Source organism: Phragmites australis, chromosome 14, assembly GCF_958298935.1.
Source record: "Phragmites australis chromosome 14, lpPhrAust1.1, whole genome shotgun sequence".
Taxonomy (NCBI): Eukaryota; Viridiplantae; Streptophyta; class Magnoliopsida; order Poales; family Poaceae; genus Phragmites; species Phragmites australis.
This window is the reverse complement of record NC_084934.1, coordinates 24,190,313-24,218,261: the sequence shown is the minus strand read 5'-3', so window position 1 is coordinate 24,218,261 and position 27,949 is coordinate 24,190,313. Positions and strand designations below refer to the sequence as shown.

The 27,949-nt window shown below is 42.2% G+C and overlaps 3 protein-coding genes and 1 long non-coding RNA gene across 9 annotated transcripts; 2 read left to right on the top strand and 2 right to left on the bottom strand.

Moving 5' to 3' along the window:
* Positions 1–1,196: 1,196 nt before the first annotated feature.
* On the bottom strand, positions 1,197–7,230 carry LOC133891769 (uncharacterized). Of its 3 annotated transcripts, none has more exons than XR_009904262.1 (5): positions 6,781–7,230; positions 5,617–5,963; positions 1,929–5,105; positions 1,709–1,820; positions 1,197–1,577 (listed from the first exon to the last, which is right to left on the bottom strand). XR_009904262.1 is itself a non-coding variant. In XM_062332515.1 (3 exons), the coding sequence occupies exons 1-3, from the start codon at positions 6,980–6,982 to the stop codon at positions 2,085–2,087; spliced, it is 3,570 nt and encodes a 1,189-aa protein (XP_062188499.1). In that variant the 5' UTR covers positions 6,983–7,230; the 3' UTR covers positions 1,854–2,084. The 3 variants fall into 3 exon arrangements, 1 of the variants encoding a protein (XP_062188499.1); XR_009904263.1 differs by having other exon boundaries at positions 1,709–1,805; XM_062332515.1 differs by lacking the exons at positions 1,197–1,577; positions 1,709–1,820 and having other exon boundaries at positions 1,854–5,105.
* LOC133891770 (uncharacterized) lies at positions 7,229–8,902 on the top strand. The gene is made up of 2 exons (XM_062332517.1): positions 7,229–7,535; positions 8,377–8,902. Exons 1-2 carry the CDS (start codon positions 7,274–7,276, stop codon positions 8,619–8,621), a joined length of 507 nt encoding a protein of 168 aa, XP_062188501.1. The 5' UTR covers positions 7,229–7,273; the 3' UTR covers positions 8,622–8,902.
* Positions 8,903–10,421: 1,519 nt separating this feature from the next.
* Positions 10,422–15,919, bottom strand: LOC133891221 (uncharacterized). 4 transcript variants are annotated; one of them, XR_009904160.1, is made up of 4 exons: positions 12,668–15,919; positions 11,302–11,797; positions 11,120–11,197; positions 10,422–10,762 (listed from the first exon to the last, which is right to left on the bottom strand). It is a non-coding gene; the product is annotated as an uncharacterized LOC133891221 (long non-coding RNA). The 4 variants fall into 4 exon arrangements; XR_009904159.1 differs by having other exon boundaries at positions 11,302–11,441; XR_009904161.1 differs by lacking the exon at positions 12,668–15,919 and having other exon boundaries at positions 11,302–11,441; positions 11,591–12,661.
* A 4,347-nt stretch (positions 15,920–20,266) lies between these two features.
* On the top strand, positions 20,267–21,629 carry LOC133889991 (polygalacturonase inhibitor 1-like). The gene has a single exon (XM_062330423.1). It carries the CDS (start codon positions 20,318–20,320, stop codon positions 21,329–21,331), a length of 1,014 nt encoding a protein of 337 aa, XP_062186407.1. The 5' UTR covers positions 20,267–20,317; the 3' UTR covers positions 21,332–21,629.
* Positions 21,630–27,949: the final 6,320 nt, after the last annotated feature.

Genomic DNA, 27,949 nt, shown 5'->3' with positions numbered 1-27,949 from the left:
ACAACAAAAAAATGTGGAAGCCCCATGTACTGAAGTTCTTTTTTTTTTTTTTTTGCTGTGTGTGCAAGTACTGAGGGAAGAGTAATTTGGGACACTTGTACTGAACTCCATGAACTTTCTTCTTCCGTTTCTGCATGTAACTGACCATCTTCACTCCGAACATCATTGTATCAGGGTGTGTGTTGTTCGATGAGATTTCCTGGTGAGTTCTGCTGTAGAGCGAGAAGTACAGTCGTGAGGTGAAGCCGTTTCTGCCTAGTCAAATGTCACCCCAACTTACAGTAACATAAACAGGGGTGAGACTCTGAGAGGAACAACACTCATTAAACAAGTTCTGAGAGTGCCCTTTGCAGACAGGAGATTGATGATAGATCTGGGTCTTGCTAAATTAATAAATTCTGATCCATACTTCTAAGTACCATGATCATAGCTTAACAAAAGCAAGTATACTAGTACAACTTTGCTAAACAATATCCCTGCACCGGAAAGTGACCTTCAAATGAATTAAAAAATTTATGTGGAGTGTAGTATGGTACAAAAGATGATTTGCAGTATCTTGGTTTGGCAACTTAGGATTTGGAGTGTCGACACAAGATTTTCTCTTTGTTGTTTGACTCGGCTTAACACTTCAACTCAAAGTTGGGTTATTATTATTATTATTATTATTTTAAAAAACTCAAAATTGAGCTTAGATTCCTCTGTGGAGAGATGAGCAATTTCTTTTCGGATTGCATGTAGTGAAAATGTGAATACGTGCCGAATGTAATGCATAAATATAATAAGAACAACTGTGCAAAGCTTCATCGATAACAAAGCGACAAAAAGTGATTTCGGCTCGATTAACACTCCTACCTTAAACCATGGAAAAAAATTCGGATTTAGAAAAGGGGGGGGGGGCGCATCGGTAAGACAAAAAATCGGAAAAATTTGGTCAATTTCAGTCCGAAATTCTTCAAAAAATTGGACAAAAAATGACTAAAATCAATGGATTTAATCAAAACTTATTCAAAATTGAATAATTTCGGCTGGTTTTGACCGGTAATACCAAATACCAAAGGTGACCAATAAGACCGAAAATCGACAAAATTCGGCCGAAATTTTTTTTCATGCCTTAAACTCGGGTGCTCTCAGCCACTTTGGACAGCAGGGGAGACCGGGAAAGGAAAAATTCCACTAGTTCTTGTGGACACGTAAGCTATCAAAACCGTTTATTTATATTAAAACTTATGTCAGAGGGTACGTCAAAAAAATCATATATGAGAAAATCAACCGATAAATATTAGAGGTAAGGAATGGACGAACGACGTGACCGTAGGACACCGGAGATGATGAGTAAACCATGGATTCCTCGCACCTGGACGGTAATGAAGATAGATGGCCACGGACCCACCGTGGGCCGTGCCTTGTATTAAATTCTACATCTTGTGGGACGACCTCGCCAGGCCCATAGACAGGACTAGCCCATGTGCGTACTCGGACCGCTGCAGCCTGCAGCATCAAGCAAGCTGACATGTGAACAGAATGTGGCTTGTCCTCCTCCTGTTTGCTTATGCAACATGGCGTGTTCCGATATTTACCTGTCAGCGACAAGTGCACGAGATTAGTATCAAATAAAATACAAGGACGTACGTAACAGAACAATTGGATTATGCTCGAGCATCAGAGAGGTTTGCTATAAAAAAAAAGTACCAGGGAAATTATGCAATACCTCGTCTGGATGCATTGTTCTCCGTTGTAACCCAGGTGACTTCACTGCCGATGGAAATGGTGCCAACATAAAGCGAGTCTGGTAACTATGCTTTTTCCTGCAATGCTCAGGGCTTGAGGAATAAAGATGAACAGACAATAGTAAAAAGTACATCGACAAGCGTTGGGTCGTAAATCGGTAAATTTATTACACAAACGACAGAATAGCAGCCCAAAGGTACCTGTTTAGTCATAATGTATTTAGCAATATTGTTGCAGACGCCACGATTTATTTATGTACAGAAAAAAAAACTTGAACGAAAACGATGACCGCTGTACAGGACACACCAATGATGTTAAGAAGCTTATTTCTGACGTGTAGAACAGTAACCGTGACCCTATATGAGACTGTCAAGATGTTCTCCACTGCTCCCACCAGCAAATATCTCCAGTGGTTTTGGCAGATCATCGACGTTGGCCCAGGGCTCGTTCACGCCAGAAGCATATGTCTCTGAAGGGTTTGGCGGATCAAACGCATCAGTCGAAGGCTCACCCACCGCAGGAGCATATGTCCCTGAAGGGTTTGTCAGACAAGCCACATCAATCAAAGGCTCGTTGAGGGCAGAAGCATATGGCTCTGATGGTCTGGTCAGGTCAGCAACATCAACTAAAGACTCTTCCGCAGCAGAAGCAGCATCATCATCTGAAGATGTGAATGTACTAAACAGTTGAGCTGAACTCATGCCGGCATCATTGTGAATGTCCCCCAGTTCTGAAATTTGAGCTTCAGAACCAAATGATTCGCCAAGCAAGACTTCAAGGGATGGGCTGCCCTTACTTGTTGTCTTCGTTGTGGAGGCCATGCCCAACATGTTAGCCTTGTAATTATAAAGCAAGTCACAAACCTTTTGAAACTCTTCCTCAGCGATTGGGGTTACAGTAGAACCAACTCCAATGCCTGCAAGAAGATCTTCCGCATACTTTCCTGATGTGGTAGTCGCTAAAACAACAGGTTCTTTGGCAGGTGCTCCACTGAACGACTCCATACTACTCAAAGACCAGGAATGTTCCGCATTTGGTTTCAAGAAGCTCTCATCTAGGCTCGAGCCCAAACTGCTCTCAATCCCTTTTTTCTTGGAATCAGTAGCGCTACACTGTAAAAATGCAGAGTCCATCCCAACAGAAAGCCTAACACTGTTCCCTGTATTCTCCGGACCACAATCTTTATCTGACACAGTTTCTATTGTATTGATATCATGCCCATTAGCGGCATTCCCAGTAGTTGCATAGCTTGATCCTTTAAAGTTTTCCACAGCGGGTACACTAGAAAAAAGCTCTGTGTCATCCGCATCAACCTCAAGAGCTTTCTTCACTAGCAGTTGACTGATATTTTTCGAGTTTTTACCAGCTCCAGCCAATGTTCTCTCTAAGGACAGTAATTCAGCACCATCATTACCGCCGCATACCTCTGAGGTACCATTCTTACAAGAGATAGCATTCCTTGCTGCAAGAAACTCTGCTAAGGATACGGCAGGTCTGCTTTCATTCACCGGAGCCTCACTATCAACAGATTCAAAAACTGTAGGAGGATCGAAAGGTCCAGTGCTTGCGACAAATGGCACTATGCCAAAATTAGGACCATTGTTCAGTCCACTTACCCGACTTTGATCATCAATAGATTCCTCAAATGCATGAGGCTGTGAAGGAACACCCAATGGTTCAGTGCTTGCAACAAATGCCACCTTGCCCGAGTTAAGATCATTGCTCTGTTTATTTACCTCAACCTTGCCATCCAACATTGCCTTTGAGAGAGAAGTATGTGGAGCCGCATCAATTTCCTGAGAAGATATGAAGGTACCAACCAAATTTGCATTGTCAAATGTACCCGGAAATTTATTGGCTGAAACATCTTTAGTGGACATCTCATCAACTTTTTCAGGAGAAAGAGAACAGCTCGAGGAATCATTAGTATTTTCAGCACCTAAATTACTGGCAGTGCAAACAACAGACTTCGAAGATGATGTTCCTCTAGTGGAAGTGAGTAATGCCTCCAATGCTGAAGCCAATGCACCATTTATAGATACAGGAATTTTGCTTTTGGAGCTGTCGGCGGTGCTTTTGGCCATAGTATCATCATATTGTGTGTGACCATCATCATGATCGCCAACTTCTGCTTCTTTCTCTTCCTCCACTTCATCATCATCATCATCATCATCATCTGGGAATTCAGGAACTTTGACAACTAAACCTGGGGAAGTCTTACGTTCTTTTCCAGAAGATAGAGCAAAAGCAACAGGTGAGAAAGGCCCATTGTGAAGCTTTTCGCCAGTTAACTCGGGTTGAGAAATAAAATCAGGGACCTTCACAAGTAGCCTTGGCACCATGTTACTCCCACGAAAGCTAACTTGATTTTCATCAGATACATTATAACAACAGGAATCTTCTGAAGAAAAATATGGTGCCCTGACAGCCAAACCTCGATCAGTTACATTATAACCACAGGAATCTTCTGAAGAAAAATCTGGTGCCCTGACAGCTAGACCTGGCTGCCTATCAGTTATAGAAGCAGTAGTTCTAGCATTACCAACATTATGTGCTTTCTCCTGTGAGTTTGTCGTATCAGACTGACCATCTGGTGCTGGCATCCTAGCTGAAGAACCTCGAAAAGACTGAATCTCCAAAGAGAATAAATCAAACTGTTGCTCCAGTCGCTGAAGCCTTGCCTCAATGCTACCAAGGGGCTTCATCATGCTGTCATCAAACCTAGAGCAGTATAATTCTATCTTCTCTACCTTAGAGAGCAGAGTATCTAGCTTTCTCTCAATATGATTGTAAGGGGGGGAAAATTCATTCATGAGGGGATTAGCAAGCTGATCTGTATTCGATACTCGCTGGTCCTTCACTGATGGCACTTGTGTATTTTCTGCTGTTTGTAGAGGCAATGGAAAAGACTTTGGATCCTTGAACTGGAAGTCACATTGGCTGCTTTTTTCCTTAGATACTGTTCCACCGTCTGTAAGATTTATTCCACTTTCTACCCCTGCTGGCGTATATTTTGAATCATCTTTGCTACAAGACCCTGCTTCCAGTGCAATATTTTCACATGGGATGCTCTCTTTTATTGCACAATCTTGGGTAAGTTGAGTCCTTGATCCATGAGAAAAATATCTGTCATCAATTTTCCAGCTCCTTGATTTTGACATTTGCATAAGGCCAGGAACAAGCATGGCCAACAAAGAACTATCACCCATGTTTCCACGACCTGTTACTGAATTATCATTTGTGGACTCAACAGGATCAGCAAATATGTAGATCTCCTCAATGTGCACTGATGCCTTTGACTGAAGTGACAGAAGACGGACAGTAAGAGATACACATGGGCTCACATCAGTCATCTCAGCAGTTGCTTCATAGTGTGCCTGCATTACACATAATAAAACAAAAGTATATAAATATGTATTTTCTACTTTAAAAGACTCGGCTGGTTGTAACTTGTAAGTCTGTCTGGCCCTTCACTCCCACCTCTCAAAAATGCCACTGATAAAAAGACTATAAATTCTCGAAAAGAACTCTAAAAACCACACTAATTAAAAAAATCACTTGCAATATTTTCTAACAAACTCATACAACTGATCTAGTTATCTCTCGTAATTCCTATCTCTTATCTCCTAATGTTTTCTCCTCTCATTATAGAGATGTACGATTGTACATATAATTCCATATCTCTCAATTTGACATACCTTCAATGTGCATTAAATCAATTTGCTTACACGAAGTTGGGGATTGGAATGATTCTACATGCTTAATTTAACAAAGTGCAGGCACTCAGCTAGTAAGAAGCTAGGTCGCAGTCAAAACAACTTCCAGCAGAAAGTTCTGGTAACAAAGAGTATCAACCAAAGTTTGTTGTGAAAAAAAAAGAGGAATTACCAATGCATTTTCTTGGTAGGTTCCAACCGCATTCCTTTCTTGAGATTCTGACGTGTCATTTCCCACAGGAGACTCTGGGATTTTGACATCAACCCAACTTTCTTCATCACTACTACTGCTTACGTTTTTCGTCTCTTCATGTTTTTTACTAGTTGAAGCATTGCTACTCCATTGAGCCATACTTTCTTCACCAGAGGGCTGTGGTTCGTTAATGGCAAGTCCACAACGCACAGTACATAGATAATCCTTGCTGGTACCCTTTGCATCGGTAGAATGGTATATTTCATAAATCCGAGCTGTGCTTCGCACATAGACCCTATGAATCTCATATTTTCCCCTGAAACAAACTGAATAACATCCTTGAATTAGTCTTGCACATAAAGAAACTGACTTGACATTCGACCATGATAGGTACTATAGTATTTATAGAATGAATGGAAACCAACTCCACATAGTGTATATAGAATGAGATGGAACTGTCCTGAAATTTTTGCACGGGTAAAGGCTTCCGTGGAATACACCGGTTCAATAGAAGATGACAAAATAAGAATATCAGGTATGACACTAGAGAAGTAGAAATGGGAACGGCACCACAATTAATGCTAGTTGAACTTTACTTTGGTACCGGGCTTCTGGAAAATGTTAAGCTAAAGCTGTAAAAATTAGCCAATGTAATTTTAGAAGTACTGTAGCATCCAAAACTACAAATTACTGTTCCTATAACCGTGGGCGGATTAAGAAGCACTAGAGTGTTTTATATAAGCAACCTTCAATAGAAAATCAATCCCACTATAAATCACACAGCGATCAGACATCAACTTCTAGTACTGACATTACGAACAGGGTTTGGGCATCTTCAGCATCTCATTATAATTTATTAGTAAAAACAGTGCCTCAGAATAACAAAGGGGTTCCAAACATTCATATGACACTTCCAGCCCAGTGGAATCACAGCACTAAAAGTCCGGAACCCAAACAGAGATGGCCAGCTCGGTTGGCTAGTATCAGCCTACTAGGGTTTTACTCGCTCAGATGCCGAATAACACAACACGGAAATTCCAAGCAGCGCATCTACATCCGATCAACGACCCGACTAACGCAAACACAGCAATTCGCTAAAAATCCCGAAAATTTTGACTAGGCCAGTACTAAACGAGGACTCACCAGTGACCTCACAGGGAGGGGTGTCGCCGTCCCCGTCGGGGGGCGGGCGGGAGAGCACGACGCCCGAGGGGGAAGCCTCGGCGTCGTAGTCGGAGGTCTCGAACGAGACGGCGTCCTCCACGGCCCCGCCGCCGGCCGGGGCCCACGTGCTGGCCGCCGTCCAGGGCCGGACGGGCTCGCCTCCCGATCCCGACGCCGCCATCGCTAGCTTCACAGTTCCACGCGCGGGTAGTCGGCTACGGCGGTGCCGTGCCGGTGCCCGCCGCTCGCCTCGCTCGCTGCCGGATTCCGTCTCGCGATCTCGCTTGCATTACACAAATCTGGTGCGGATCTCGCGTCGTGGAATAAATTGATGAGCCGGCCCATTAATTGACCCATTAGAATGTGGGCCTGACCGCATGATCCGGCCCATTTATCTCGTCAAGATCATTATCCACACCCGCGCGCGCGGTCCACCGCAGGTCCGCAGCCGACGCGTCCCGGGGCGGCCAGGATGCAGCTGCGCTTCCGCCCGCTCGCCGCGAGTGCCGTCGGAGGAAGAGGCTTTCATGCGGCACCTCCCCGCCCCGTAAGCCGGAGCAAGGGGAGGCCGTGTAACAAGGTAGTCAGCTTCTCGTCGTCGGGGAAGGAGGGCGAGGAGGCAGCGGGGCGCGAGACGCCGGACGAGGCACGGCAGCGGCTGGCGGAGCTCGACGCGCTGCTGGAGGGACTTACCGAGCCCAAGATGCGGCCGCCGCCGCCCCCTCCCCCTCCGGGTAATTCTCCTGCCTCTGCTTACCCTGCTCTGCTCCTGTCTGGCACTAAGAGCATCTCCACGTGTCCAGTCTCCAAATCTACTCGGTTGAATTAGGACCTGTTGACAGACCTCATGCTTCAAGAATTCCGGGAGCTGATTATCTATAGATCTAAAAGGTTTTCGAGCTAGAGTTATGGATAGTTAGAAGTATTTGATTGACACATCTTATTTTTATTTTAGATTAAAAACAAATATTTATATCACTTTATTTTATCCTATAAGTTTTAAATTATACATAGATATCGAACCGTAGTTCTGCCAAACCTGAGTGAAGGACAGCTTTAGGGAAGTCGCCAATATCTTTTCATCACGGGCCACCGTTGATATCTCGCTTAGCGTATAGAGTAGAACACTAATTTTTTGAGAGAGAAAAAGACATCGGTACTTTTTTTTGGGAATGGATATCAGTATCGATTTGGTGTAAATGAACATGAGCTTGTCATCTCCTTTTGGGTTCTACTTTGCAATGTCAATTGATGTTCTCGCGGGTATAGATGCACCCTCCTCGTAGGTTCTAATGCACAGAAAGAGTATAGAAGAATTTCTTTTTAACTCTAGAACGTAAAATAGTGCTTCAATAATCTTCAACCACAAAAACCGTGCTGATTTTCAACCATCTGCAGTTGCTAATGGCTGCACACAGACCCTCGATTGCTTCAAAGCCAATTTATTTTTTCTTTTGAGAGAGGGCACACTTGCAAAGAAAATCATTTTCCCAATTTCCATCACACTTGTTCATTTACATCGTTGTAGCATCATCTTAATCTATAGCGTATCTTACAATCATTTGCTTGAAACAGACCCGTACTTGGACCGAGATATGATAACACGGCGTGGACCAACTGAAGAATTGCCGGAATTTTCTCCAACGTATGTGGCATTCTCAACACTTGCACTTGTTATCCTCACGATATTCACCAACGTCATGTTCAATCTGTACATCAAACCTTCCGTGGACGGCGTCGATCAGCCTGTAAGAATTCAGAGAGTGCCCATGGTCGATCCAGCTGACCGCAATTCGAGTAGCTTCCGCACAGACACATAGTTTTGTTACAGTAAGAAGGGAGATGTTTTACTGGTAGTTAACTGAATCATATGTACCTCAATATGCTTTATGTATCCAGTACACCCCACATGTTCTTGAATGAACTATGGTTGGTGTTACTGGGGGCTGCGTAACGGTGAGGATTTGCACATATCTGGGAGCTTTATTGTATCTTGTATGCAGAATTTCATATCCAGTTTCTGCTTTCCACTCCCAGCAAGCACACATGTACAATTTCCATGTACGACTTCATATGAATTGACCACAACTTCTCTAAGAAATCTGTAGATGTCATTGATCTAACATATCAAACGCTAAATTAAGGCATCACTGTTACAAGTCTTGGAATATCCATGGTTAGATCTAAACTTAACTAAAACAACAATTCATAGCTTTAAACATGAATAACAATCTAATGTGGAAGCGTGACGTTGCATACCCGATTGAGTAGAGGCCATTAGGGTCTTGATCTGTCGGTGCAGTGAACGCCGGCGTGAAGAAGAAGTCACCAGCTCGATGTAGCTGATCACCGGCATAGTCGTGCGGGCGCAGCAGTGGCGACGGTTTTCACCCGTTACGACGTCCTTAGGATCGGTTAGACTTGTTAGGGGGCGGCTAAGGCTTACATAAAATAGATCATCATCGGCACCAGACCCCCCCCCCCTCCTCATCCTGTTTTATAGTCGTCGCACGGGATAAGATCGTAACCAGTCAAGATTGTTTGCGCCTCCGATCAGGGCGCATAGTGGGACGTGCTCCCCCTTAGAACTCGGTCCTAATTGACTCGTGATGGGAGCCGAGATCACAAAAACATCAGCATTCTCTCTATTGATCTTAAGGCTAACATCCCAAGCTCACTCTCAATGGAACAACACACCAAGGCAAAGTGTTACAACAGCTGATGAAATACTACTGAAACTCAAATACTTATAGTATATCACTCCATCTTGAAATGGAAAATCGTTATGCTTAATAAGAGTTGATTTGCTTTATGGTACTCTTATTCAGAATCATAAGCTTTCCACTATGAATGAGTTGTCAAGAAGGTCAAGCGAGAGATCTGGGGTCTTTGTCCCGAGTTCCACAATCTTGCAATTGTGCTTACTGATTGTTTTGCCTTCAATTGTTGTTTTTGCCTTTTTATTATCTTTTTTCTTTCTCTTGGATTTGGCTTTCCTCCTTGTCGTTAAATATTATTGCAGTACTGAGTTTGCTTGTCGGCATTTTTCGTGTAGCCGTAAGATCAAGCTTTCTCGTTCGCTCATCTATTACCTTAGTAATTGGCCAACAAAAGGAGCCTCAACGTTCGCTCTTAAAACCACGGAATTACCACATTAATTTGAAAAAAGAAAAAGATCTAAACCATTCATTGTTATGAACATCTAACGGTGAAAAGAGTCCAAACATTTAATTAAATTAAAGAGTCCATACGGTAGTTACGTTGGAAAAGAAAAGAGTCCAAACATTTAATCACATCAAAGAGTCCATACTGTAGTTTCGTTGGAAAGGAAAAGAAGGATTTAATCAAATCAAAGAGTCCATACGGTAGTTTCGTTGGAAAGGAAAAGAAGGAAACAAATTTTCGGTGAAAAGGTGTTAGCAATTCAGACACGCAAAAATTGTAGCTGGTGCAAAGAGTCCAATTCGGTAGCGTTCAGGTCAACAATTCAGACACGCAAAAATTGTAGCTGGTGCAAAGAGTCCAATTCGTTAACGTTTAATCAAAGAGTTGATACGGTAGTTTCGGTGGAAAGGAAAATAAGGAAACAAATAGTCCCAGTTTTTCAGTTACATAATTCGGATACAAACTCCAGTTGGATGCGTTTCTTCTGTTTATATATTAAAGAACGTGCTTCTTGGTTCTACATCGCCATACAACAATTCAAACACCTGACAACGGACTGCATCGCCATACAACAATGCAGACACCTGACAACGGATTTCTTGCCGGAACTATTTCTGGCCGACTTGCTTGATTCACCTAAGCTCTATATCTAGATCTCTCTCTTTTATTGATTGAAGTCAACTTCCAGCGCCAACTTCTGGCTTCAACTTGGCAGATTGATTACAAGTTGCTTGATCTAGCAAGCTGTAGTCAACTTCTGGTATGCTACTTGCACATCTCATCTTCATGGCTGTCACTGTATGACATACACATTACATGTCATCTGATGTTTGTTAACTGCAAAAGTAATCTGCATATTTTTTAAAAAATTCTTTTGAGGTTGGGATCTGAGATCAGCTGAGCTGAGGTAAGCTGGCTGCATCTCTTTCTCTTTAACCTTGCTTTGCATGCAATGCAGCATTAGAATAAAAAAAAGCAGTTGTATAGTAAGCACCCCCAATATGATTCCCTGGCTTACGTCATGTGCAACGCAATATAAGAATGTATCAGATAACCAATATATATAGAGAGAGAGTTTACGGGGAGTTTTACAGTCAGATCATGACATCTGATAAGTAAGTAATCTCAAAATTCATAAGTATAGAGAGGGTACCTTAAAAAGATGTCTGCGAGGATCATACCAGGAGAGCAGTGTGTACTCCAACTTTTGATCTTCTGAGTTGAACCATAGCTGCAAATTTGGAGCTCATCATCGTTTTAGCCAATAAGAAAAATACAACACAACATCTCTACAATATAAGCTATAGAGAAGCAGTTGAGTATTAATGTACTCACACAGCTGTCAATGGTGTACTTGATCCTCTAGAACCTGCTCCATCCATGTTAAATATATGGCCTTCCTTCTCTTGGTATTGCATGACATTCATGGCTTCTCTGGTGCACAGTAAAGAGTCAACTAGGTTTGTTGACACGATCTATAAACAAAACAAAAGAAATTAGAATGAATTAAAAAAAGAAAATAAGATGACATGGTTAAGCCAGATCTTCATATCAATGGTACATGTATAAACACCGTGTTAGAAGGCAAGAGAAAGAAAATAACAGAATATAACAACAGACAAACCTGAGTAATGTCTCAAGACTGTCACTGTATTGACATACACATTGCATATCATCTCATGTTTTTCTAACTGCAAAAGTATTCTGCATCTATTTATTTTTATTCTTTTGAAGCTGGCTGCATCTCTATCTCTTTAACCTTGCTTTGCATCCAATGGAACATTTGAAAAAAAAAGAAGCAATTGTACAGTAACCACCCCAAGATGATTCCCTAGCCATTAAAAATTAGGTTAAACCAGTCAGTGCAGTGCAGATCTAATTGCGCCCAGTTTAGCCAACTACTACCAGCCACCCCCTCTCCCGTCTTCAAAGATTGTATAAAGAGACTAAAATTCCCTTCCAAGTGACTAATTGTATATAAAAAACTATAGAGCATACTGCAAGGTACTCCAGTTGCATCACTATGAGCATATTTAGTCATTTTCTGTTAACATTATGAGCATATTTTGTTTATTGATTTATATCTACTTTTTGTACTTTGAGGTAGTACCACAATGGCATACAAAAAATTGAGTGAGCTCACAACAAAAGGACAAATATGGAGTATTAAAGTGAAAGTGATACGGCTTTGGGAATCGATTAATAACAAAACAGATGAGCTTATAAGCTTGGATATGCTACTAATGGACGAAAAGGTATTTTTATTAACAGTATTGGTATTGATTCTGGAAATGCATATTTTATTAAAGTTTGATAAACTCTTCTTTGATTGAACAGGGTGAAATAATTCATGGTACTATCTGGAAGAGTCTAATAGATACTTATAGACCACTGATTAATGAGAGATCAGTATATGCAATCAGCAATTTTAAAGTACAAGAATGCACCACATACCGTCCAGTTAGCAATGAAATCAAAATTGTTTTCATCTATAATACAAAGTTAATGGAGGTGAAAGAGCCATCAAATATATTACAGGAATACTACTTTGAGTTTGCTAAAGTAGATACACTACTAGAACGACACAGTGATACTAAACAATGCTCAGGTAAATGTTCAGTTGTGTACTTATTTATTTTGTAATCACTTTTAATGTATAGTAATTTATCTCTAAATTTTCAGATGTCATTGGATTACTTACCAATATTTTACGAGTACAACAAAGGACAATAATGAAGAACACTGCCAATCCGCGAACGAAAGATATTCATGAGATTGAACTTCTCCTGTTAGAGTAAGAAAGGCTATTAATTAAATTTATGGAGAGCAAAGAATTTTTTCTTGCATTCAGTTTGAACATTAAATGTTTCAAAACAAATTTTAGGGGCGAAAAGGCTAAAATTACATTATGGGGAGAGCTAGCACATTATTTGAGTGAAGATGTAATTGGAAAGCATACAGTTCTTATTGTTACATCAACAATGGTTGAAGCTTCAAAGTTCAAAGGTAAGTTAATCAATTTTGTAATATATTATAATGCTCCCTGATCAACAAAGCTAACATATAAATGAATCAAACAGTTATATCTCTAAAGACCACTAGCGCCATAAGATTGTATACAGATTTAGATGTACCAGAAACCTGGAATCTTATTGACAGGTATGCAGTATGTTCTGTTATTTTCAAAATATTATTATAAAAGAATTTTTGTACATATATAATTATTACATATTAACGATATATTTTTTAGGCACTCAAGGGAAGAAACTTTATCAAAAATGATGGAGGTAAACAAAAGTACACATGGGACACTAGAGGAGAAAATGTTTTATAACAGAAGGACATTACGAGAAATCTCTGAAATAAGACATGACAACCAAACAAATCAAGTATTAACATCAATATTTCTTTTGGAGCTAATATTGTGTTTTTAAAATTCTAACACTCAATTTTTTATTTGTAGGATTTTGTATTTACATCAAAAGCAAGGATAGATAAGCTGCAAGAAAATGCTAAGTGGTGGTACATGTCATGCAACATTTGCAGCAAAATGTGCACTAAGATAGATGACAAGTACTATTGTAACAATTGCAAAGAATACCCAAAAAAGTCGACACCTAGGTAAACATGGTGTACCAGCTTTCAGCAACATTGCTTCAATTCTACATGCACTATATTAACTTTTTTTTTTATTAAATTTTCATTGCGCTAACAACTGTGCTATAATAGGTATTGGATTCGATTGGAAATCAGTGACCACACAACCACTATTACCTGCACTATATTTGATGATGAGGCACAGAGAATGCTCAGCACATCTATCTCAGATTTACTAGATTCACTGAATGGAAATACTGAAGATGTACCAGAGATTATACAACAACTATGTGGAAAAACACTTATCTTTATGTTCAAGCTGAGCAATCAAAATTTGACTGAAGAAAAACCAAGATACTTAGTAAAAAAAACATTTGTGCCTGACAACAAGCTTGAGACAAAATTCTTGAATGATAAAGCTAAAAAGGTAAAAAAATACTTTCTACATATTTTGAGTAATTATATTACCTTATGTTATTAATTGTTATCTTTGTGTATTCTGTTTGTCAGGATTTGATTGATCAGGACATGGAAGATATAATGAAACAACAAACAAGTAAATTGGAAGAGGCCAAAAATAAGGTGCTTGAAAAGATATACGTGCCAAAATGCTGCATCAAGGATTCAACTAGCGAAAAGGCATCGATCTTAGTGACGCATGGTAAAGAAGAACTAGAAGATAGCGATGGAATCAGCATGGATCAAAATTGATGTAAAGGAAACTATTCATCATCAAGAAAACTGAATCTGAAAAGAAGGAATAAAACAATTATAATAGACAGTGACTCAGAAGAAGACTACAAAGAGACAAGTATGCAAAAAACAACACTTGAACTTGAAGGCTCAGATGTTGACTTCAATCACGCGAAACAAAAATTAGAAGATGCTATAGAGACTGGAATAAGATTAAGCAAAAAGATTAGTGGCAAAAAGATGAAACACAAGGACAATTGTGGTCAAACAAATAGGAAGAAAATTCATCACAGAAAAAGAAAAGACAGAATAGTTGTGTTTGAGACTAAACATTCAGCTTGTGAGGTATTTGAATTTGTATTGTTTTTTTTTTTGTTCAATGATATCAACAAATTTTGGTTTTTTAGGGAAAATACAACAATGATTCAAAGGAGCAAAAGGATGACAAGAAAGACAACATCAGCACCAATAAAAACAGAGAGAGCCTCCAAGAGACATCAAATAATAAAAAGAGGAAGCATAAAGAAACTGGTGGTCAAATAAAACGGAAAAAAGTTGCTCATGAAAAAAGAAAAGGCAAAACAGTTGATATCGAGCAGAAAAATTCAACTTATGAGGTATTTGAATGAACAGAAACTCTTTCTTTTTGTTTGAGTTCAATGAGGTCAAATAAAACGGAAAAAAGTTGCTCATGAAAAAAGAAAAGGCAAAACAGTTGATATCGAGCAGAAAAATTCAACTTATGAGGTATTTGAATGAACAGAAACTCTTTCTTTTTGTTTGAGTTCAATGAATCAACAAATGTTTTTTTTTTATTGTAGAGAGAATACACCACAGATTCAGCGGACCTAAAGGGTGACAGGAAATGCAACATCACCAACAATGAGGAAGCAAAGACCCTCCAAAAGATAAAACACAAGCAAAAGAAGAACCAAAATACAGGGAGAAGATTAAGTAAATCAGAAGATTCAAATGTTCAGATAAATGTTGATCAGGTACTACATAAATACGAAATATCAATTTTCATATGTGTCAATTTATATTTAAATAGACAAATAATATAATTTAAATATTTGTACAAACAGCAAAATACTATTGCAAGAGAGAGGTATTCTGAGAGCAACGGCAATATCATCACAGAAGAGCCCGATCAAGAATGGAAGCCACAAACTGGGCATAAATTAAAGCAGAAGAAGATGAATAGCAAAAGAAGTAAAAAGGAAGATGAAACACCAATGGTAAATGAAGATCCCAAGCAATATAAATAAAAAATGATTAGTAAGTCAGAATTTTCAGTTGATAAGGTATTTCAATCAACATGTGTTTTCCAGTTTAATCACCTTTATAAATATCTTTATGCTAACTGCAAATGTGCAGAACAAGCATGAGAATAATCCAGAAGAGATAATGGATGACAATGAAGAACAAAGGATTCAATGTATGTCAGAAGAAATCATGATGCTACAAACTTCAAATGATCGGGTATTTCAATAAATATATATCTTGCTATGTGTCAGATTGGTGATGGCAATAAGTTTAACTCTTTAAATATTTTGCAGTCAATTTATGAGAAGATTGAAGATATTACCAAACTAGAAGGGTTTGGCAAAGAATGCATTGAGGAGAACTACAAACCAATGCAAAAACAGGAGCAGGCAATTGTAAATAATTTACTTGCTTTTCTATCCACCATGTTACTCCAGCCTACTACTTATTTTTTGGATCATATCTGAAATTAAATTACAGTATCATTTTTAATGTATTCATTCGATAATACTCCTGTAACGCATCTATATCTCCATAATTTAAATTTATACTTAATATTTTTTTATCCAATATTAATATTTTTATTGCAATGCACGTACTTGGCTAGTAGCTTGTCATCCTTAGTTCACCACCGTCCATGTGATTGCTAGTTTTCATTAAAAGACCGTACATTGTTTTCATATACATCTCAGATACTAGATAGAGTATCTATCGCTTTGTCACCTATTTTGTCTCATTGATAAACAGTACATAAACTATGATTCCAGTGTCGCTACAGAACAGCACTTTACCCCTAGCTACTGCTACAAGCCTCACATTAACTTTTCCTCTGTCTTTGTTCACCAAAAAAATATCCTATGTTCTTTTTTCCGCGTACACACTTTTGCTCGTAAATTGGTCTTCATACTTCCCGGTGATTAACCTTTGTTTTATTCCTTCTTTTTTGTCCCGTCGAATTGTCGAACGGCGCGCGTTACTTTTAGCGCGGCTCTGAAAATGGATTTTTAAAAGCGGAATCTGGTAGCATGCCGACTAATCTAGTGCGCCGCGTGTAAAGGTTTCTGAACGACGAGCGCATGAGATTTTTAAATCGATTTTTAAATAGATTTTTAAAAACGGAACGACGAGCATGCTTCGTCGTCCTCCCTCGGGCCACGCGCGAATCGCAGTCCAAATACCAACATCTCATGCGCCCCGCGTGTTCAGTTTTCTCAGTTAAAAGTACACTCCTAGTGTAGCTAAATCTGTAGCAAGAGTACGTGCACGCGTTCGGCTTCCCGAGAGCAGCTGCGACAATGGGAAAAAAAAATTCAATTTGTAACTGCTGATCGAAACTTGACCTCGCCTCAAGCTATCAGTAGTGCAGTGTGCAGATCTTGAACCAAATCGACGTCCACGTCGCCATTGATTCGATCGGACGTCGTCGCGTTTTTTCACGACCGCGTCATGTGCGTGCGTCGTCCCCTCCCCAGATCCATGCACCTTATCGGGGCCGCGACCGGAACAAGTGTCTGGCCTCCGTTCGGACAGCGCGCGCACCTCGCCGCGCGCCCGCCCGCGCTCGTCGGCAGTCGGCGCCCCGGCCCATGCGCCGTGGGGCTGTCAACCGTTCGCCCCGTACGCCTGCTTTATTCGTTCGGGGCTGATTGGTTTCATGCATGAAGGATCCTTACGTATTGAATTTATATAATTTTAAAAAGAAACGTATTTAATCGGTTATATTCGTTATTTTAATTTAGTTCGGTAGATATAAATGTATGCCTTCAACCTGTTTTAGAGAGAAGCTCGATTTGTTAGCCTGATTTGATGGATGCAATCCGTTTATGCAAACGGATTTATTTATTAGTATCATAAAATTATTTTTATATGAGCAACCAGTCATAATTTTAACTCTTATATTCACTTATACGATTGCATATTGATCAACCAAATAGAAACTTAACTCAGCATATTCAAATAAATACAACTAATAAAATATCTTATTTTTAACAAATATATCCCCAATAAACTTGCTTGCTCTCAACGTATGTATACAATCTATACTAACAACCAATCGCATCTTCTTGAATCACCCGTCGCGGTCGCCGTTGCTGTCACGAACTCACGATAGGTTCGCAGTGGGGACCGGTCGGGCGGAGGAGCGCACTAGCAAGCGAGCAAGCAAACGTTTCACACGCTGTCGTGACCCACGACTCCATGAGCACGAATGCATGCATGCATGACTCTCGAATCAGCCGGCAATAATGGGGCGGGAACGGTGACCCGGATGAGCCGCTGGGCTGGCATTGATCAGAATCGACCCTACCCCCGGGCCGAGGCCCGCGAATTGCACTGCAGGATGATGGTCGCTGACAATTACTTATCCTCTGAGCATTTCACTCTTGCCTGCTGTTAAACGTTGGCGGCTAGCTGCTGATACAGCGGTGAACCTTTTTGTTTCGACAGGCACGTGATGGGTGCCAACCAGTAGCCAGGCAGTTGTCGCCAGTTACCGCGGTGGAATCCTACGCAACAGTTCAGATCTTGCTACCGAAGCGTGAATGTTACAGCTCCGTGCCGCGTGCCTTTGAGCGTGTCTCGCAATATTGGACCGCAGGTTAGTTGATGGATGATTAGACCAATCACTAGCCATTTACGAAGTTGGCCGGTGACTAATGATGCAAAAAAGAAAGAAAGAGGAAGCAGTGGACCCGGCGATGCTGTGCAATGGAGCAGGGGAGTGATTGCGAGCTTCTCTCAGTTCACCTTAGCGCTACTAGTAGATGATAGATGCCCTTGTGCCGTCATGCAATCGATCTGATCCTACAAACAATCTCTCTATCGTGCAGCGTACAGCAAGCAAACGTCTGCACGATCGGTGCACGATCCAACCAGCTCCAGCCTTGGCGTTTAAACGACGCATAAAGATGGTGCTATTTAGCGCAGTGCTCCGCTGCAACGTGCACGCTTGCCGAACTGGTGAGAGCACAGAGTGAGCAGCTGGGGGTGGGCATCCAGACCATGTCATGTGATGCGCAGCTGGAGGGAGGAAGCCAGAGCGCGAGCGCAAGCAAAGCAAAGCAAAGCTCTGCCCAGCCCAGAAAGGTGGCGGAAAGAATCATTTCTCTTTTTCTTGCTTCGCCACCCGGCATTGGCCGGCCTACATTAGCACAAAGGGTGTATATCTATACATGTATATTTTTTATAAAAATTAACTAAATATCATATGTAATAGTTATAGATTTAATTAGTTGTTACCACACTCCATCATCTCAAAGTTCAATTAACTTCCAATTTAGCTATATACATTCATTATTAAAATATTGAACCGGGCACTGCTGCACCCGACCGATCAGACACTCTCTCTCCCCTTCACATGCGCGCTCGTGTGCGGCCTGAACCCTGTCGGATGGCTCCATGCCGCATTATTTAGCTCTCACATGCGAAGCCTGCCTTGGTCTTGAGAGAAGAGGATCAAATCTGCGAAAAGAAAACGCGAGGAGTGAAGCGTGGCATCGAGGCCGGCGATCGAGCTGACAAGGGGACGAGATAAGAGTCATGGGCATGCATGCACCTGCTTCTCCCTGCCTGCCGGTTGCCGCGGTTGGACGTACACGTACGCCACTTAGAGTTTACTTGTGTGACTACGTGGAGCTGAAAAGGTGGCCGTGGTGCGAACTGCTCGTGCATTTTAAGTCCTTGTGCTGTGGTGCTGGACCTGATCAACATGCATGCACCGAATGTAACGTCAACCAGCTGACGCCTCTTTTATCAAAAAAAAGAACAGCTGACGCGTCCTTCAGTGTATCCAAGGATCACTACCGGTGGCCTCCTGGGACTGAAAAAGAGCGAATGCTATTCGCACTCCCATGCAAATCTTCGAAGAACTAAGAATAAAAAGACTTGATCTGAGCCGTCGCATATAGGCTCTTAAAAGCTCCATGACTGTTTTGTGGATTAAATAAAGCTCGAATTGTTCTCCTGTCGACTAAACAATCAAACAGTGGCTCCCTTATTTTGTCCATTAATTTGCTCCTTGTAAAGCATAACCAATGCAAGCGAGTCCAGGGCATGTGCTAGCTAGCTAGGCGACGCCCATCCGGGTTCTAGGAAATCGGCACGCGGGTTAATACGTGCCGAGCCACGCCGAGGAACAGAGGAGACGAAAGCCCTCGGCTCCACATGCTAATCATGAACGTGCATATCGCGACGCAGCCGGAGCCGAACCCACTCGGATGCTTCGCCGGAGTGCCCGTCCCGGTTACCACCTCGCCTTTGTCCGGTTGCAGTCAGGGTTTCAGCGCAGTGCGCTAGCTGCGCCACAGGCCACACACCGCTGGCCGTCTCGGTGTCTGCGCACACATCGTCCCGATTCGGCGGTAGGTGGTAAAAAACCTGAGGCGAAAAAAAGCGTTTAGACCCTTTCTAATCATATTCTTTTCGTTTCTTTATTTTATTTTTTCCTGATCTTCTTCTCCGTTTTCATGTTTTTTACTTTCTCTTGTCTCTAATAATTTCTTTTCAAACGAATTTGTGAAATAAAATGAGAGGAAATTCTAGGATAGAGATAATAGGAACAGAAACAATTAGAGTGTTAAAAGAAAAAAGGATCTTTTCCTGAAAGAAATAGGATTAGAAGAAAAACCATTAGAGAACACGACTTACCAAAGGAAGCCAATTAGCGCCGAAGGAACTAATCCCGTCACGCTGCGGGGTTCCCACGCCCTTTTTATACCCACCTCGGGTGCGCTCACTTCTTCACTCCACACTCCTCGTTGTCCTGCACTCCTGCTAGCTTAGCTAGGCTGAGGCCACGATGGCGTCGACCACCTCGTTCTTCCTCCCCGTTGTCCTGCTCGTGGCAGCAGCCGCGGCGCCGGCGCGGTCCTCGCCGCACCCGCCGCCCCGGTGCCCGCCGAGCGACCTGCACGCGCTGCTCAGCGTGAAGCAGTCGCTGGGCAACCCGGCCACACTGTCGACGTGGTCCCCGGCGTCGGGCGACTGCTGCAAGTGGGACCACGTCCGCTGCGACGAGGCCGGGCGCGTGAACAATGTCTTCATCGACGGCGCGGACGACGTGCACGGCCAGATCCCGTCCGCGGTGGCGGGCCTCACGGCGCTCATGTCGCTGTCCCTCTTCCGCCTCCCGGGGCTCACGGGAGCCATCCCGCCCTGCCTCACCGCGCTCTCCAACCTACAGTTCCTCACCATCTCCCACACCAACGTCTCCGGCACCATCCCGGAGTCCCTGGTGCGGCTCCGCATCCTCGACTCCGTCGACCTTTCCAACAACCGCCTCACGGGCTCCATCCCCAACTCCTTCGCCGACCTCCCCAACCTCCGGTCGCTGGACCTCCGCCACAACCAGCTCACGGGCTCCATCCCGGCCGGGCTCGTGCAGGGCCAGTTCCGGTCGCTGATCCTGTCCTACAACCAGCTCACCGGCCCGATCCCCCGCGACGACGCGCAGGACGAGATCAACACTGTGGACCTCTCCCACAACCGGCTCACCGGCGACGCGTCCCACCTGTTCGCGCCGGGCCGGCCCATCGGCAAGGTCGACCTCTCGTGGAACAACCTCGACTTCGACCTCAGCAAGCTCGTGTTCCCGCCGGAGCTGACGTACCTCGACCTGTCCCACAACCGCATCAGGGGCACCGTGCCGGCGTCGCTGGCCCGGCTGTCCACGCTGGAAAAGCTGGACCTCAGCTACAACCACCTCTGCGGGCCGCTCCCGAAGATGCACGGCGTGATCCGCCACGGGTGCAAGCCGTACGAGCACAACCAGTGCCTCCGCGGGGCGCCGATCGAGACCTGCCACCGGTTGTGAGGGCCGAGGGAGCTCGTCGGCGGCGCCGTTGGCGCACGCGTATACTTGCTGGTGTTTTCCGCGTACGTGGTTTGTATACGTAGCACGACGGTGCTTGGTGTTTAGCTAGACAAAAGTACTGAGCAGCGGTAATACTGCCTATGCGCGCGGTTGATCTTAATTAAGCGTGTACGAAACGACAGCTGAGTACGGTGTGCCGTCTGGAGTGTGTTATGTACTGTGTTTGGTATGGATCCGACCTAATGTATCAAAAATGCTAAAATGGTAGTTATATTTGCACGATTCCTAAACTACAGATGCTTGATTTTGCAATGTTCTATCATAGGGTTCGCGGTGGGTTCTATTTTTGGCAGGGGTTTTAGTCACTACCGGCTTGGAGGCTATGAGAGGTAGGGTAGACTGGCGGTGGTGATGGGCACAGAGCAGCGAGATGGTAGGCACACTGACGGTTGCAGGCGGTAGAGGGTGATCGAATGGGCGGTGCCGGGACAAGATGAGTAGAGAAGGAATGATGAAGCTAGATTATCGCGGTGGGGGCGGTGGCCTCAAATCCAGCAGTTGGGGTATGCTGTCGGAGATAATGAGAGGTAGGAGGAGCAGAGGAGCTGGCAAACATGACGAAGTGACGAGAGGAAGAAGAATAATACCTCCCGCGTTGTGGACTGTTGGATGACCATCAAAAAGCTATCGAGTGTGAATTTGTAGGATGAATACTCATGTTTTGGGGGAACCACAACCAACATGTATGCTTCTCCGAGTCCGTTACTCGAATATTTGGTACCCTGGTCCAGGGGCGGATCCAGGGTCCGTGCTGGGGGTTGCAGCACGGGCTCAGCCCAGGAAGCTCAGAGAAAGATAGAGGAAAATTCAGGAAAAAAATGCATCATTTTAGCCTATAAGCTCAGAAAGCCCAGGAGAAAGAAAGAAAAAATTCAGAAAAAAAATACATCATTTTAACCTATAAATCATAAATTTAGTCCAATAGTAAGAGGACCAGCGTCCACTTTGGTATTGTTGTGCTGGATCCGCCCCTGCCCTGGTCCTTTGGGACTATAGAAGCAGATGGATGGTGAAAACACAGAAGTTCAGACTTCAGATCATAAATGTATTTTCCTAAAAAAAATAAAAGGGACTTGTAGATCATGAAAGAGAAATTCCAAAGGTTCTAATTCCTTGCGGACCTCCGATACGCCGTCCCGCATGCACATCGATTTCCAATCAAACATCACAACAGGCTTACCATTCTCATGAGGTATGGCTTAATGCTTGTTGGGGAGAGGGTGAGTGTGAAGTTGCGAAGAGTGATGACATCGGGCATCGGACTCGTCTCAGTCTGTTTCCAACAGAAACTGCACTAGCTGTCGCTGTCCCCAGCTAGCTAGTACTCCTACAGTGTTACTGCTCATAATTTGAAATGAGATAGCAAAGGTACTTTTTCTTAGGGGATAAATGCAAAAACCCCCCCAAAAGTCACTTGAATTTTGACTTTCCCCCCCAAAAGTTGTTTTGTTGCAAAAAACCCCCCAAATGTTTGATTTTGTTCCAAAAACACCCCCAAAAATTCAAAAAAAAATTAAAAAAATCACAAAAAATTCTTAAAAAAACTAGAGACAATTATAAGACCTTTTGTGCAATTTGTTTTCAAAAATAATATCCTTTGCATCATATTTCATGGAGAGTAAGTTTGAAAAAAAAGAAAAACGTGCAACTCATTTGTTAATTCGAGTTAAATGCATAGTTAATTATTTACTAATCCAAAAATCATGAAACAAAATTTTTTAGTCTTCTTAGATGATCCTCTATCTTGTAAAAATATATGAAATCTTGAAATAGTTATTGTAACGTGCAGGATTGAGTAAATGTGTTGCAGATAGATTAATTCATAACTAATCCATAACACCCCCAAAATTAGTGAAACCACTTTTATTAGTTTACTTAAACAATTATTTGTGTAGAAAAAATAATGGTATACATGACAAAGTTAAAATAACATGAGTTAATAAATGAGCTACACATTTTTCTTTTTTTTCCAAACTTCCTCTCCATTAAATATGATGCAAAGGATATTATTTTTGAAAACAAATTTCACAGAAGGTCTTAGAATTGTCTCTAGTTTTTTTTAGATTTTTTTTATGATTTTTTTATTCTTTTGAATTTTTAGGGGGTTTTTTGCAACAAAGTCAAACTTTTGGGGGGTTTTTTGCAACAAAACAACTTTTGGGGGGGAAAGTCAAAATTCAAGTGACTTTTGGGGGGGTTTTTGCAGTTTTCCCTTTTCTTAGAGGACCGTTGCAAGCAGAAGACAAGGCAGCAAGAACGCCAATCCATTTCAAATTCTGCTTTTACTCTACCTTTTTTACAGTTTTTTTTTTAAACACCCTTTTTTACAGTACACTTCGCAGTCCGCGAGCAGCCCGTTGCAGGATTGATCCGCACGAGGCAAATGATGGGGGCCATCTTGAGAACAAACTGGTCCATGAACAGCGGAGTAAAAACAGGGCCGGAGAAATTGGCAAGGGCCGGAAGGGGAAGAAAGAACTGCATAAAAAAGTTGGCAAGGCCGGAATGGGAAGAAAGAACTGAAAAAGACCATCGGAAAAGGCAACTCCCTGCGTGCATACGGCTATCTCATTCATCTATTTTTTTTCATTTGATACTTACCCCACTATTCATTCTCTTATCCATTTCTACTTAATAATACTTATCCATAAATTAATTATCTTATCTACTTTATAATTTTTTTCACCTATATCACTGACACACGTTTCAATAAATAAACGTCCTGATAAACTATGCATCCTGGCCAATGAATTATCCACTTAGGTCATCTCCAACAGTTATCTTAAAATTTCGTACTCTATAACACTATTATCGTATCCACTATCACTATTACAGCACTATCTTTTTCAACCATCTCCAACAGATACTCTATAAATCAACCCTTTCTTCTCTCCTTTATTAAATTATTTTCCTTTATTATTTGTTTCATTTTCACTCCCTGGCTCTCTTCGTTCCCTCGGCGCCATCCGCTGCCTCCCTCCCACCTCCATCCGCCGCGCCCCTTGCGCCCCTCCGCCACTGGCTCCCCTTGCGTCGAGCAGGTCAGGCGGGACAAAGGGCGGCCGAGCGGCGCGGACAGGGGTGGCCAGGGCGAGGGCAGTCGAGACGGGGCGAATTCGCGGCGGGCGGCACGGCCGGCAGGGCGGGGTGGCCGGGGCTTGGCCGCGGGGGTGGCGATGCGGGCGCAGCGGAGGCAGGCGAAGACCTGGAGGGGCGGATGGGGTACTGCCGGAGACAGCGCTCGGCCGACCACACGCCGTCCGCCGACGCAATCTGGTCCTACAGCCCAACATCAGAGAGCACGAGGTTGTCGAGCACGGCGTTCAGGGGTGGCAGCCCGCTAGTGGAGGGAGGACGGGCGGGGAAGCCGGTGGGGGGGGGGGGCTCGGATGGATCGAGTACAGTGTTTTCGGCGCTCCTCTCTGGCGTGCTCGACGTCGTGGCGCCGGCACTGCACTTCCGTCAGTTCACGGGAACGCGGCATACAGTGTTGCGGCTCCTCCATTTCATCCGCAACAATGCTGCCCCTCTCTCCTCCCTTTGCCGTCACCGCATCGCTGTAGCAGTAGAAGACGATTCCGTTGGAGAGCGTTTACGGGCGTCCGTGCACCGTATCCACACTGTAGCACTGGATTTGCCGATTTTGCCATAGCTGTTGGACATGGCCTTAGCCGAGTTGAATTTTCCCTTCCAACACCAAGGGGGCATGCACAGCATGGATGATTGATGCCATTGCCACGCTGGCACTATCATGCTTGCAGCGGAGGCATGCTGCCTATCGGGGATTGCAGGACAATACTACAGCAGAGCACAGAAGCGCTTGCGTCCGTGAAGGGAACACAGCTTTCTTCTGCTCCCTTTGGGCTGCTTTCTCGTGTCTTCTTATAACGGGCTTTCTTTAAGCATCCGTAAGCTTGATTTTTCCTTTCCTAAACGGGCTGAATCCGATCTCGTCGTAGGTGCTGCTTATCAGTTTGTCCTCCTTTTGCCGACGTATAGATTAGTCAGTCGCACAAGAACACACCTGTAGAAGTAGAGACAAGAGAGACAATCACACAAGAGATAGGTGGAATTTCAGTCCTTCATTATCATTGGTCTTTGGTTGAGTGCAGAGAGTAGTATTTATAGATGGAAAACCGCTAGAGGCACTTTCGGTATAAAGCCACTCGCCACACAAACTATTTGATAGCTAGATATTTTTCTTTCTGATTATAGTCAGATTTTAAACAAATGAAAAAGCGTCATGAATCAGAAATGTGACTATTTTTTTGTTTTCAGTTAGTTTTTGTTTTTGCGCAAAGAATCGATTGCAAGCAATAGTTTTTTTTAATGTGACAATTTTTTGCTTGTTTTCAGTCATTTTTTTTTTTTGCAAAGAATCGATTACAAGTAAGTTTTTTTAAAAAAATAACAATACAAAAACAAAGAAAATAATTTAACTTACTTATATATATTGTCTTTCCAGGGGATGCAATGCAGCTTCATAGAGCTCCTCCTGCAAGGAGCTTCAAATATTGAGGTAAGAAAGTTCAGAAAAAATATATCTAATGCAAATATTAATTACTGCAGTACACATGATTACAGATTGATCTTTGTTAAGTGCTTAAAGCTTGTAGTAAAATTGTAATTTATTTTGTAAAATATGTGTATAGAACTCAATGTATATAGCAGCTAACAGAGTAGATGAAATGGCATCAGAAGTATTTGGTAGACAAAGCAATAGGATGCCACTTGATGGGGTAAAAAAACGAAATTGATAGTACTGAAACCTTTTTCCCATCAAATGAATTTGCAGGGACTTTGGAGCCAACCATGTGTTGGCCAGAATGCTGAAACAAAAGATCATATAGTGGTTTCAATTTTAGAACACACGAAAATACGAAGTGTATAGCATAAATTCTAGAAACATAGTTCTAATGTAATATAAGAATGTACCATTTGGAATAACATACATAAGAGTCTTGCTTCTTGGAAAGATGATCAAATTGTAAGTTAACATCCATTATCTGAGCAGGATGATTAACATTACGAGACAAAGGTACAGACAAAATACATTGGCATGAGGTACAGCTTAAAAACACATGTACCTTATATTGTAACTCAGCTTGTTTAATAAAAGTATTCTTTGTACTTTGGGAGATAACAACAGTATGGCATTATTATCCATAAAGTGTCCTTCGTTTTTATGGGGGAGAACTATTGTGAGAACTATTGTTGCAACATTTGTCTTCAGATCCAATTATTGAAATAAATTATTGGGTTCAAACAAATTCGTATATGAAGTGTTTCTACATACTGTTTTGAATTTCTTATTAATCGAGTGAATAGGAGCTGTAACAAACAAACAATGAATTGAAAACATAAAAAACCCATATTAAATATAAAAAAAATCAAATACAACAAAAAGGATTAACCAAGGGCTGGCATCAACAGAATCAAGGTTTTGTTTTGTTTGCAAAATTATTGGAGTGTCAATTTCAGGGGCTAACAAAAAAAAATAACACAACATAAAGGAAAATAAAAAAAAGGGTGAGCAGCTCCAGAAAAATACAAAAATAATTGAATAGAGGTAAGTTGCAGTAACCGACGCGAGATAAAAAAACCACAAGGATTTAAAGTGACACAATCATTGATTCCACTCTCATACAAGACGCGTCACGGGTGAAACAAATTGACTCGGTGATTCAACTTTCTCTTTCCCTTAACGGACACCCGATCGTCTTTTCCATCTCTCATAATGGGTTTGCAACCCGTTTTGATTTGTTAGGTGGGCTGAAACAGACACCAAAAAATAAAAATCAACACAACATAGAGGAACAAACAAGCTACAAACGCAGCGCGTGAGTGCATCTGAGAAGCCTGCTGCACGAATCTTCTAGCTAATCGTGTGGATGAGAATTTGATTGTAAACACAAAATAAAACCGCTGACACGTGTATATAAGTTTCGCTAAAGTTGTTACCTATCCAACGGACGATAAGTTTGAAAATCATAAAATATTGCGTTCAAATACTCTCAACCTTTAAAATACTATCGAAATAGTCATAAAAAATTAGAAAAACATTTATGGTATAAAGGATGCTATAATCTAGCACTTCATGAAATTTCAACTTCAACAATTGCTTATATAATAAAAAAAGATACATATTTCAACATCCCTAAAATTTATCTTTTTTTTCTCATCTCTAACTGGGTCTCCACAACATAGCCCGCTTCGCAAAACTAACTAAAATAACTGGACTGACAACAAGATCAAAACCCAAAAAGAAATAACAAATATAATCAGTTCACGACGGGCAGAGAGATGCGCGACAGCCGGAGGCAGTGGCCGCGAGCACGAATCGTGGCACCAATGGGATGGAGAGAAATTTGACTAAGAACACGAATTATTTTAGCTGACTAATGTATAGCAATTATGATTCTAAAGGGTTTCGTATTAGTTGGTACTCCTCCATTCCTTCTTCTTCGTCGCGAAGGTACTCCTACTTTACGAGTTTTTTTTATTTTTATATTTTTTCGAGTTTAAATTTAAATAAATAGATTCCCGGTGAAAAGATTT

Bases quoted from the DNA above. Each gene is read 5' to 3' on its own strand.
- LOC133891770 (XM_062332517.1), top strand. From the start codon at position 7,274: ATGCAGCTGCGCTTCCGCCCGCTCGCCGCGAGTGCCGTCGGAGGAAGA. The intron at 7,536-8,376 runs GTAATTCTCCTG...TGCTTGAAACAG, and splicing joins GCCGCCCCCTCCCCCTCCGG to ACCCGTACTTGGACCGAGAT.
- LOC133891769 (XM_062332515.1), bottom strand. From the start codon at position 6,982: ATGGCGGCGTCGGGATCGGGAGGCGAGCCCGTCCGGCCCTGGACGGCG. The intron at 5,964-6,780 runs GTGAGTCCTCGT...GATGTTATTCAG, and splicing joins CCCTCCCTGTGAGGTCACTG to TTTGTTTCAGGGGAAAATAT. The intron at 5,106-5,616 runs GTAATTCCTCTT...TGTGTAATGCAG, and splicing joins CCTACCAAGAAAATGCATTG to GCACACTATGAAGCAACTGC.
- LOC133889991 (XM_062330423.1), top strand. From the start codon at position 20,318: ATGGCGTCGACCACCTCGTTCTTCCTCCCCGTTGTCCTGCTCGTGGCA.